General features: G+C 43.4%; 1 protein-coding gene across 1 annotated transcript; it reads right to left on the bottom strand.

The window, feature by feature from the left end:
• Positions 1 to 5650: 5650 nt before the first annotated feature.
• On the bottom strand, positions 5651 to 10164 carry drgx (dorsal root ganglia homeobox). The gene is made up of 6 exons (XM_041948158.1): positions 10107 to 10164; positions 9137 to 9237; positions 8471 to 8572; positions 6633 to 6805; positions 6190 to 6302; positions 5651 to 6030 (listed from the first exon to the last, which is right to left on the bottom strand). The coding sequence occupies exons 1-6, from the start codon at positions 10162 to 10164 to the stop codon at positions 5651 to 5653; spliced, it is 927 nt and encodes a 308-aa protein (XP_041804092.1).
• Positions 10165 to 11485: the final 1321 nt, after the last annotated feature.

Below are 11485 nucleotides of genomic sequence, written 5' to 3'. Positions count from 1 at the left end.
GGCCTTGGGTGAGGGCTGTGACATATCTGTATCTGTTGACAGCATGACTTTTCCTAGCCTTGTTACTCTCACTCATCACTCACAGTAAGCTGGCTGTAGTGCATCGTCTGTGGAGAGCCTTCAAAACACTGCTCGCAATAAACTGGCACTAAAATGCAATGTATGATATAATGAAACACATCAACGTTCACCATCTAAGTAATAAAATCATTTCTTTCTTCCAGCCTGGGGAGAGAGATGTTTTACAGCTGTCATATCACACACTCCCTCTGCTGTGCTGTAATTTTTAAATCAAATGTTTGCACATTTAGAGGTAGCACTGTGACATCATGGGTATGTTCTGGTTAACTTTACTGCATCTGCCAGGCAGCCGTCACCTTGCTCAGAATATCCAGTAGTTCATTAATATCTTCTGACCTGGAGGCCGTCCATCTCCTACGCATCTACAGATCAGCTACACACCACACTGTCGTACAGGCTGGCTATGTCAGAATACATAAAACTGGCGTAGAAATGAAGGGAAATTTTAAATTGTCATGCAACGCCTTTCTACTTAAGCAGAGAACAACAGCAACTTACGAGGGCTTGACTTTTAATTTACGCACCACTCTGTCTCTACGCAAACAACAGCTTCTGTTCAGTGGAGAAAAAAGAATCTACATACACCACAAAGAAGCATTAAAAAGTCATGCACCGTTGTGGTAATGCCCCTAATTTGAGCTCTTCTTTGCAACAATAATCTGTCAAACTGTCAGCGTGATTTCTGTTCATTCTTGCATGTGATAGGTTTATTTTTGTCCAGTGACGGGCCTCCAACTCTAAAACCTGACACCAGAGAGGCCTCGTTTTCAGGCACTGCGGTCCAAAAACCAAGACTGAACAGAAGTAAGTCTGTCACTTCAGGGTGCAGAGAGGATGTGACTAAATGTTTATAAATGTCAACAACTGTCAGTGGAAGAAAATAAAATTCTGTCAGTCAATACCCTCAGTAAGTGAGTGTGTATTTTCTTTTCGAGATTCAAGCAGGGAGCTTTGTCATATCTTGTCTTTATCTGCAAGAAAATGCCCACTCTTACTACTTTGAAACGAGAAGGCATGCATGCATGGAAGGTGTAACTTTTCTCTGAGGATTCAAATATTATTTTTAAGTGCCCCCTCCGTCAACATTAAGAATGTAGCGTAAGCTCTTGTCTTACCTTCCAGTTTTATAATCCATAATTTGGGCCTTATTGCAAACTCCTCAAAAGGCTCCGTCTCCCCAAAAAGGCCTTGCTGATCTGATCCTGCCCTGTCACCTCATACAAGCCGTCTCTGGCAGCTCTGGCTCTTTCTATTGACAACAATCCAAAGCAGAAACCTCTATATAGTCCACAGTCAGGTCTTTGAGCGTCTGACCACAGCCAGGCAGCGGGGCTCGGGGCTAGAGACCAGACAGAAATAGAGGAGTTGTCCCAGAGCGAGTGTCCACCATGGGGGGACAGAATGAGGGCTTGGGCTAGCATGCGGATCTGTGAGATCCTTTGGTGTCGAGTGTCAGACGGATGAAACAAACAGCCTCTCAACTATTTATAAATCTGGACAGCTAACCGCTGGCCATTAGCAGTGAGAGCTAGCTGTCACAAACTGGGAAAGTGTCACAACTGGCTGAGGAGGTCGTGGGGTCTAAACCAGGAGAAAAACCTAATTTCCTGAAGATGCTTTATTATTACGAGTGTTGGGCGGGGGTGTAGTTTGGGTGCTCCTTCGGGAGACATAAATAACTCCGCTGGCTCACACTCGAGTGCCAGCCTCTTCATCGAACAGAGCTTACAAGCACTACATGGAGTGTCAACAAGTGGCTCTCGCTCAGCAGCCACCTGCTGTCATCACCGCTTGAAGGAAGCGTTCTGTTGACAATAAAACCACATAACAGGAACATTTTAGCAGATCTGTCACATTTTCTCATTCATTTCCTTTCACAGATGTTTCTCAGTTAATGCCACATATCCTGGAGGTTCATTTCAGCATGAATTACACTCACTTATTACAGCACTACCAGTCTAATCTCCCTGGCTACAGCCTCACTCACCCCCCAGCAGAAAAGGCCATAAGGCAGAGGAAGGGGAGGAGCTGTACCTCCCCCTTTCGCCCTCATCTCTCTCCCTCCCCTCTTACAGCCTGCTGCTATAATAGGAGATTGCTGTAGCAGATAGTTTCCTGGGATTCTTGGCGGGTGCAGGGCCAGCCTGGCGGGATGATGGACACACACACATGGGCCTTAATGGAGACGCACTCCTCCACATATGCCCACAACAACACACAGACACACACACGCACACACACACACAGATGGTTTTGCATACAGCTCACTAAACTATGAGAAAGGCTGAGGTAATCCCTTTTTAACTAATCTCTTTCCTCCCCTCCAAACAACCTCCACCACCACCCACACCACCACTTCTCATCCACCATTTTTTCCTCCACACTGCACTCTTGTCAGTCAGTAACATTCATGTCAAGATTTCTTCCATTTAAGATGAGAGAATCATCTTCACAGATCTCGATCATTGTCATGCAGAATTTGCAACTTGCTGCTGCCTCATCTTGTTTTGTTGCTTACTTTTGGGGCTTCAGTATTCAGCACTTGTTTAAAAAATAGTTTTGATTAATGAAATTTAATACCCAAAAACCTCCTTCAGCAAAAATTAATCGAGTCTCCAAAATGCCCAGTTTTTCCACTGTAGTTTAAAGGCTGCTGCGGGGAGTCTTTGCAAGTTTCTTGCTCACTAAGTCCCTCTAGTGGACAAAGTAAGAACAGACTTCCACATCCATTTGGTCTTTACAGAGAATGTCACTTTTTTCATACATACCATACATGATTTTTTGCACAGCGCAGCTGACCAGCTTTGCTTCAACATAGTTGTATAGTGAAGCTACTGAGGATTGTAAGCACTGATCACAAACGCTGAGGATGCTCTTCCTTGTGCTGAGTAAGGAGGAGCAGAGCTGTGGTTTTGTGGCAGACAGCAGACAGGCACATTACTTGCTGCATTAAGATATGCTTTGTTTGTATTATCTCCATTCAGAGATTCGCTTAATTGATTCTAATTGATTGGGTTATTGATCAGCTCTGTTGCAGAGATGATTCTGTGTATTTTGGCCCTTCAGTGAATGGGCACTGAATGCACTTTATGTCTGACTTTGGAAGCTGGGTCCTTGAATAGTAAAATTTAGGTGTTGCACCCAGTGTCAAGCAGAAGAATTGTATGTATGTGCCCGTCTGTCTTCAGCATACTCTCTCTTTCTATGTGCCTTATATTGTCTGTGGGTGGGTGCATGTGCGCAACGTCTCCCTGTTTCAGGAAATATTTCCCCACATCCCTGCAAAATATTTCATTACTGCAACAAAAGAAGCCCATTAACTGCACTGTAAGAACAGAGTTCAACTGCTGTCCCCCATATTCACCATGTTTGTCTGCTTTTCTGGCCGCTCTCCAGCTAATTTGATATAACAATGCTCCACAAAACCGCCTCAGGACTTTTTTTAGGTGACAGAAAATTATCAATGATGCCACATGCACAGCTGAATGTCAACACCAACTTGACTTGTTTATCAAATATTAAAGCAGTGAATTATGGGCACCATGCAGAACTTAATGATGATCGGAGTCATTATAACTTCAGCATCCTTTGTTTTGGCTAATGATTAAATTCCACAACTACTGTATTCAATTTTGGAGAGATTGAATGTGTTTTTCACGTCTTTTGTATGAGTTGGCTGGATTCTGTCGTCCATGTTGGTACATTTTTGGAAAAGGAGCTGATTTATATAAGGATATTGTGTTATCATTAGCTGCCATGTCAGGGGGCTTAACATCTTTGCTCTGGAGCTCTCTCATGCACTTAAAGAAAAATCATTATATTAGGACATGATGTTTTTGGTAATATTATTTGGGGCATGAATAGATACAGTACCTGCTATATAACAGGCCTAGAGTATATGATACCAAATATATAAAATAAGCCATAATAGGTTCTGATTTTCAAACTTTGTTTTAAATGCATTTTGACTTTTCTGTCTCAAAAGTGCCAATTTATTTGTATGGATGATGTGTGTGTTTTCGTAGGGAAATTTGGTGTTCTGATAAAAATAAAAAATTCCATCAAATCTTAAAAAGTGTTAATGTCACAAGAGAGTGGTTCATAGTCAATGAAAGCGTCACTTTATTGGAATATTTGTAGGGTATTTACAACATGCACACATAATGGTGTAAAAAAAGAGGCTGTGAGTGCTCGGTACTCTGTGCACAACCTGGCACGACTTCTGACATTATCTCCCTCTTCTGTGTCACCAGGGTGTCGCCTCATCAATTATTGAACCAGTACTTCATGGTAATACATAATTTCTTATCAATTATTCATGATAATGTGTGTGTAGTTTACTTAATTGTGTTATTGACTATCAAAAGTAATTTCCTGAAAATCCTCAAGGACGCAAATTGAATCAGCCCAACTACTGGTCGTGTGCTCTGCGGTTAAGTGTTCTCAATCTGATCAGCTGATCCTTTATTCAAGAGTCATCCTAGTGAGGAGAGATATTTAGGAATAATAAATCAACACATGTGATAAACTACTGCGTGAGGAGCCCTGAAGTGATGAGAGATGATATTTTTTAAAATGTAAATTCCACGTTAATAAATAGCATATATAATGTTTAATGGGGTTTATTTAAAAAAATGCTCAGAGAGAGGAAGAGAAAGAGGAAGAGGGTGAGCATTCCTAAAAGTAAATAAATAATAAGAGTCACGGTTGCGCTCCTCTCCCGGCTTTAAGGGAAACTGATAAATAATGTATCAGAACAGATGGCTGGAGCGAGAGGCAACAGGAGAGGAACATGAGCGACTACATCTTTAATTGTTTTAAAGAACATGTCACAACAGGACTGGCGTGTTCCCTGTCTGCTGACGCTACAGATGTGCTAACAGAGTGGAAGGGACAACCACCGCTCTGCCACTGGGTCTGCTTCAGCCCGCCTGGCCTTCACACATGAACATACTGTATTCTAGCACGTGTACACATTTACACTGAAAATGGCTGGTTAATATTAAAGTGCACTTTCACTGTAAAAAACCAAAAGAGTGAGAGATTGTTTGAGCCCGTTACTGACCTGATGGCATAAACATTATATTGCCAAAATCCCCACTGCCCTGCCATCACTTCTACACTTACAGTTTACATGCATTAACATTCACAACGTAAGCATCTGCCCTCTTTATGAAAACGAGAGGAAATGTATCAGGATTACTTAAATTCACATTATCAAATAGGTCTTTGTTGCACACATGTTGTATCTGTGTTAGTCCATCAAATAGAGTCCAAGAGTGTACAAAGACACTTATAGATCCAAAACCACACTTGTGCTTCTAGGGGATAACAAGGCCCCAAATATTCAGCATTTCTCACAAACAATAATAATTTACTGTCAAATAAATATTTTAATGTTTGCATCCATACATTGTGATATCAGTAAAGTCTTTCCCAGGCTGTTTCTGGAGTCAGTCAGTTGGGCTTTGTTGCTCATAGGACCAGAGTAGAGTAGAGTAGAGTAGTAATAACAGGCAGGATCACACAGATTTAGAGTATCAGTACATCCACGTTTATGTCCAGCGCCTCACTTTTTCTCCAGTGGTTCCTTGGAGCAGTGAGGGTGTTTGTCAGGACTGCTGCCCAGGACTGGGACCTTGTTGGCCGGGCTGGGACTGGAGCTGTCTCCCCCTCTTCCCACAGTGCCGGGCACCTCGATGGCAGGAGCCAGCGTGGGCCTCGCCACCCCGGCTGCGCTCACGCCGACTCCAGACAGGACTCCCACGCCGGCACCGGGTCCGGTCGCCGCGCCGAGCAGGTTGGCAGACTGCAGCACAGCCTCCGAGTGCTCACGGGCCTTCATGCGCAGGGCAGCCACGCTGGCTGTGCGGTTGCCCTGACAACCGTAGGGCGGCAGGAAGGACAAGCCCATGGGGTCAGAGACGCAGCAGGAGCACAAACCATTCCCTGGAAATGAACAAAAGTGGGGCTCGTGATGAGACTACTAAAAATTTCTCCGGCTGGGGATAAATAAAGTTTTATCTTATCTTATCTTAAAGCAGCTTTCCATCATCACATCATTACTATCACCATCTCTCTCTGCCAGTGAGTGAGCATCATATTCACCTTTCAGCGTGGCGACCTGTGAGAGGGCCTGGGCATAGGTGGCAGAGTTGAGGAGGGTGCCTGGTATGCAAGATGGGAAGAACGGACCACTTGGACCCACCGTCCTGTTGATACTGGAAAAAACAGACATACTGAATGCAATTATCTGGTAAAAAGTTAAACTGACATTTATTCTATTAGTACACCTACATTTCTAGAAATTTTTACAGCTGTTTTCTAACTTTTTCTATCTGCACTGTGCACTGCAGAGGTGGCTTTAATTGTTTCATAGTCCATTTAATTAGAAGAGTTTATTAAGAACACAGTGTAATCTACAGAAATCATCTAGACGGCTGTCACAGAAATCCACATGTCTGCAAATCTGTGACCAGCAAACTCCCTGTCACAGGTTTCTCCTGCTAACACAACGACAACAGCTACAACAAGCGTTTGCCTTCTCTCACCTCTGCTGCATCTCCAGCGGTTCTTTCTGTTTTCTGCTGTGGTCCACTGGGGACTGAGAGTTGATGCTGCGAGATGGAGGAGTGCCCTCACTCATCTGCTCTTTGCCTCCTTCAGGGTCTGTGCTCCCTCGCTCCGTCTTCCTCCACTTAGCTCTGCGGTTCTGAAACCAAACCTGCATTAAAAGAAGAGATAAACGAGAGGGAAGGCAAAAAGCAAAGATGATTAAAATAATGACTAATTAAAACTGGAATATCGCTGCATTTACTGACACATTAGCAGCTGCCATCCGTTCATTTCATTTATTGAATGCAGCTTTATATCCATGCCACATTTTTGTATTCTTGCATGTTCTTTTGGCACATCACAGACAAACAAATGCAAACTTAAGTTCCTCTATTTGCTCTTTTTGCTTTGTCTTACACATCAAGAGGTGTTTGAATGCGCCACTCCAGCGCTCTAATGTCCCACAGTCCCCGACTTATCCCCGAAACTTCACCATCCACACAGCTGAGAACATATAGCCAAGTTCTGGTGTCTTAATCGAATGAAGGTCACTGCCTATAACAACATTTAATTGAGCAATTTTTCATTATCATATTTTAATGACTTCCCACTGACAGTTGTGCTGCCTGAGAGAGAGGCAGCTATGATGAAGTCGTTTATTTCCCTATTTAGTGATTGTTTGACAACATCAGATTCGATTAGGACTTGGTTCTAGCAGGCATTAATCATGATGTGTGAATGGAGGTTAGAGTCGGTGTGCATGTGCTCTGCATCCCTCCTATTGTACCGGAGGTATAAATGATGTCAACAGCCAAACAAAACACATGCATTCATTCGGCACAAAGAAAGGACAACATTTTCGTGGCAGGACAACAATACAACCAATGGACTTATCTCACCCCTGCACCTTCCAGCTAGAAGTCGCGCCCCCCCACGCGCACACCCCTCTCTGAATGGGCTATAATTGCTCCATTAATCTCAATTTGCGGCGTGCTCTTAATGCGGGGGAGGCCCATTGACACTTTACAAAAAGGGGGGCAACAACACTACAACAGAAAGGAAATTTATTTTCTAATAATAATGTAAGTTTAATATCCCTGCATACTGCGGTGGATTCATGTTCAGATTTAATAATAGGAATGTGGTAATCGGATTAGGAGGGGAATAATTTGTTTACAATCCCTAATTTACAGCGCTGGATTCCATTATCAAGCCCGCCATTGGGTTTAAGCGATAGTAAGATGACCCTGGGGAACAAAAGGCAAACTATTATATTTCCCACAATTAGATCTGTGCGCACAACAAAACCCAAAAGCAAATCTGGAATGCAGGAAATTACATACAGGACACATAACTTAATTACATGTGGCCAAGTTTATAACGGCGCATATGTGCAGGGCAGGAGCGGAATATAAATTGCCAAATTTAAGGTGCGTGTCTGCGTTTTTCTACTTCTTTCTTTTTCTTTCTGTGTGTGTGTGTATGTGTTGGAGTGTGTGTGTGTTCAAGTGTGTGTGTGTGTGTGTGAGAGAGAGAGAGAGGGAGAGTTGTGGAGGCTGCAGGTTTTGCCCTCTCTTAAAGCACATATCGCTTTCTGTGCGCGTTACGGGAAAAGGATCTGCATGGATGATGTATTCCTACCTTTGAGACGCGGACAAATTAGCGAGGAACATTATCGCTGGTTAATTATGAATGACCGATTAATCAAGCTAATCTAATATTCACCATTATGTTGATGTTATTAAAGTGCATCGCCGGAATGACAGAGTGGCTTAATTTACCCTCTCTCGCATGGTCAAACGTGCCCGGGACGCACCGCGCCGCTGCAGCCTACCTGCACCCTGGCCTCGGTCAGGTTGATCTTCATGGCCAGCTCCTCCCGGGTGAACACGTCCGGGTAGTGGGTCTGCGCGAAGACTGCCTCCAAAGCCTCCAACTGCATGGACACAAAACAGCACTTATACTTTAAATGACTTTATTTTCTATTGATTGGTTTAGTTGTTCTTTTCTTTCTTGCTTTCTTTCTTTCTCTTTCTTAATCCCCATTATCCTCACCAGGCCTGTGCTGTTCTTTAGAAATATAAAACTCTTAAACTCGCTCATACATTTGTGATAACAGACTATTAGATGAAATACGTTAAGCAAAATAGGCGTAAATGTTGGCCCAACATCAAATTCCCTGCATGCAGGTACAATTTGCCCACGCATGATCTTCAAAAGGACAAATGTTGGGCCTTATTTCTAGAAGTTTCCTGATCTTGTGTTTTTGTTCTGTGTGTAGCAATGATGCTGTTTTCTTTTAGGCTGTTATCGTATCAAACCACCTCTAAACGCTTGATTTTTTTTGTCTATCTGGAAAGAGTGTCTGTGCCAGTCCTTCATTTTCAAAACTTTGCCAATCGTTTTATTCTCTTCCTGCATATTTCAAATATGCCTGTTTCTTTTCAATTGAACTTTCAGATATTTCTTTTTCGCTATATCTGTCCTGGGAAATAATTACCTGTTGCAAAGTAAATGTTGTTCTGTTTCTGCGCTGTTTTCTACGTAGAAAACCATCATCGAAATCAGCCGGGGCGTGGTTGCCAAAACCGCTCGAGTTCACTGAAAAAAAACAAAAAGACAAAAACAAAAAGTTTATTGGAGAGAATTCAGTCACCCAATAAAATAAGGTTCACAGTCCATGCGTTTGCATTTAAAATAATTGAGTAAATGTGTTAAAAAGAATAAAAAAGGAGAGAAAAATGAAGAGAACAAGAAGAAGAATAAACATTGACCAGAGCAGACTAGATTAGGCAATTTATTCTCTGGCACATTTTGTCTTTCCATTAGTTGCATGAAACATTGATGGCGGGTGTCTGATGGGAACCATGACGGACTAAGAGGCATGACACCCAACATCTGTGCCCGGGACAGAACGCCCCCTCTGCCCCGGGGCCAAACCACCAGCGCTTTTCACCACAACAGCTCGCAGATTGACAGAACAGAGGAGAACAGACTTAACTCTTTAATTCCGCCTTTGAATTTGTGGGAAAGCTTAAAATACCCGTTGATTTATACCGATAGAAATGTTTATAGAGAGGCATGAGCGTCCAACCTATTTCAGTTTGGATTTTTAAAAATGGAAAATATCTGTTTTTAGATGTTGTTCTTGCGATCAGTGCCCGCGAACCAGAGCTTCAAAATCTTTTAATGTATCGCTACTTTAAGATAAGTTTTTTATAAGATAACTTTTATTCTTAACTGAAGATGATAATAAAAAAAATCGGGGGGAAAAAAGAAAAAAAAACATCTTATCAGGCCTTTTTTTCCGCTCCTCCAACAACCAACGCGCTTTCTGCGCGCAAGTGCGCAGCCCCGACATCGCAAAACTTTTCAGACTCTGTCTTTAGGAGAGTCATTTAAAACACGTTCAGCAGAAAATGAAATCAACCGAAAACAACGGTGCAAAAAACGCAGAAGAGAGAACTTACATGTGTTGGAGCGACAGCACTCTCCGTCCAGCTGAGGCGGACAGTGAAAGTAGAACATCCTGGCGCGTCTCTGAGCCGCGACACTGAACCTGGAACAGAGACAAAACTTTGAGCCCGAAGCCGCGGGTCGGCCACAGCTGCTGCAGTGAGATTCGGCTCTTGTGGTTGGAAATTACAACGCATCAAATCGTCCTAAGAGGAGGAGGCGCCGTGCGAGAGAGCATCCTACCTGCAGCGAGGATGCTGATGTGACTGACTTCCCGCTCTGGAGAGAGGAGGCTGCTGCACTTCCTCTGACTCTCTGACTCTCTGTCTGGGAGTGTCCAGATCTCTCCCTCCCTCCCCCTCTCTCCTACACACACGCACACACACACACACACACACACACACACACACACACACACACACTCACATCTCTGCCTGTCTCTCTCTGGGAGTGTCCAGATGTCTCTATAACTGTATAACTGTCTACAGAGTGTTAAGGCTTTCAGCTAGTGTCGCAGAATCTCACGCCTAATTGGTCCTAATCGGATTATCACGGCTTTGTCTCTCTCACCCCCAACCCCTGGTGTGTGTGTGTGTGTGTGTGTGTGTGTGTGTGTGTGTGTGTGTGTGTGTGTCAGAGAAAGACAGAAAAAGAGAGGGAGAGGGGAGACGTACCCAGGGTGGCAAACGGCAGCTCTGCTCTGGTGCCAAAAAAATTCATCACAAGTGATTGTTATTCCAGAGTCAAGCATATTCCCTAACCATAAACATGCACACATACCCGCTGCACTTTTTATTTGGTTCTTTCATATATTAAAAAAAGGAGGATGACTGCTTTTGGGTTTTAGATTGACTGTCGGGTGGGTTAATTGCTCGTCAGGGTGTGTTAGGGGGTCCACTTTACAAGGGGTTGCGCATGTAGAACACTCACAAGGCCAAATTTTTGATTTTGTTCACAGCAAGGGGTCCTGCGATTTATTTCGCTTCCTCAGATAAATGATCTGCTGCGGGACCCTTTCAATTAGTTTTAAAGCGCATCTGGGACGGCAGAGCGCAGACGCCATGCGTCTCTGAGGTGGAGGCAAAATGAGGCTTCGAGAAGCAGCTGAAATTTAGAAGAGGAGTGCGGGATTGGACTAAACCACATAAAGTGCAGAAAATCCCTTCTAATGGCGCGTAATTGGTTCTGTAATATCATTACAGGCGGATAATGGCCAGTTACAGGGCCCCGCGCTATTAAGGGTTTCCCTGGCGTGCAGCGTTTATGTTATTAAAGGGGGAATATAATGATATTTTAGTTATTAAATGCGCGTAATTAATTTATGCACCACTGAAAATAAAGTTGTTATTATGACCTCGGCGAGGTGCGTGGAGAAAATTGAAATCAAATAACG

Source organism: Chelmon rostratus, chromosome 11 (assembly GCF_017976325.1).
Source record: "Chelmon rostratus isolate fCheRos1 chromosome 11, fCheRos1.pri, whole genome shotgun sequence".
Taxonomy (NCBI): Eukaryota; Metazoa; Chordata; class Actinopteri; order Chaetodontiformes; family Chaetodontidae; genus Chelmon; species Chelmon rostratus.
Note: the sequence above shows the minus strand (reverse complement) of the source record. Positions and strands in the feature narration are given on the sequence as shown.

Excerpts from the sequence above, each read along its gene's own strand:
- drgx (XM_041948158.1), bottom strand. The coding sequence starts at position 10,164 with ATGTTCTACTTTCACTGTCCGCCTCAGCTGGACGGAGAGTGCTGTCGC. Across the intron at positions 8,573-9,136 it reads CAACATTTACTTTGCAACAG|TTGGAGGCTTTGGAGGCAGT; the intron begins GTAATTATTTCC and ends GTGTCCATGCAG. Across the intron at positions 6,031-6,189 it reads ACAGGTCGCCACGCTGAAAG|GGAATGGTTTGTGCTCCTGC; the intron begins GTGAATATGATG and ends GTTCATTTCCAG.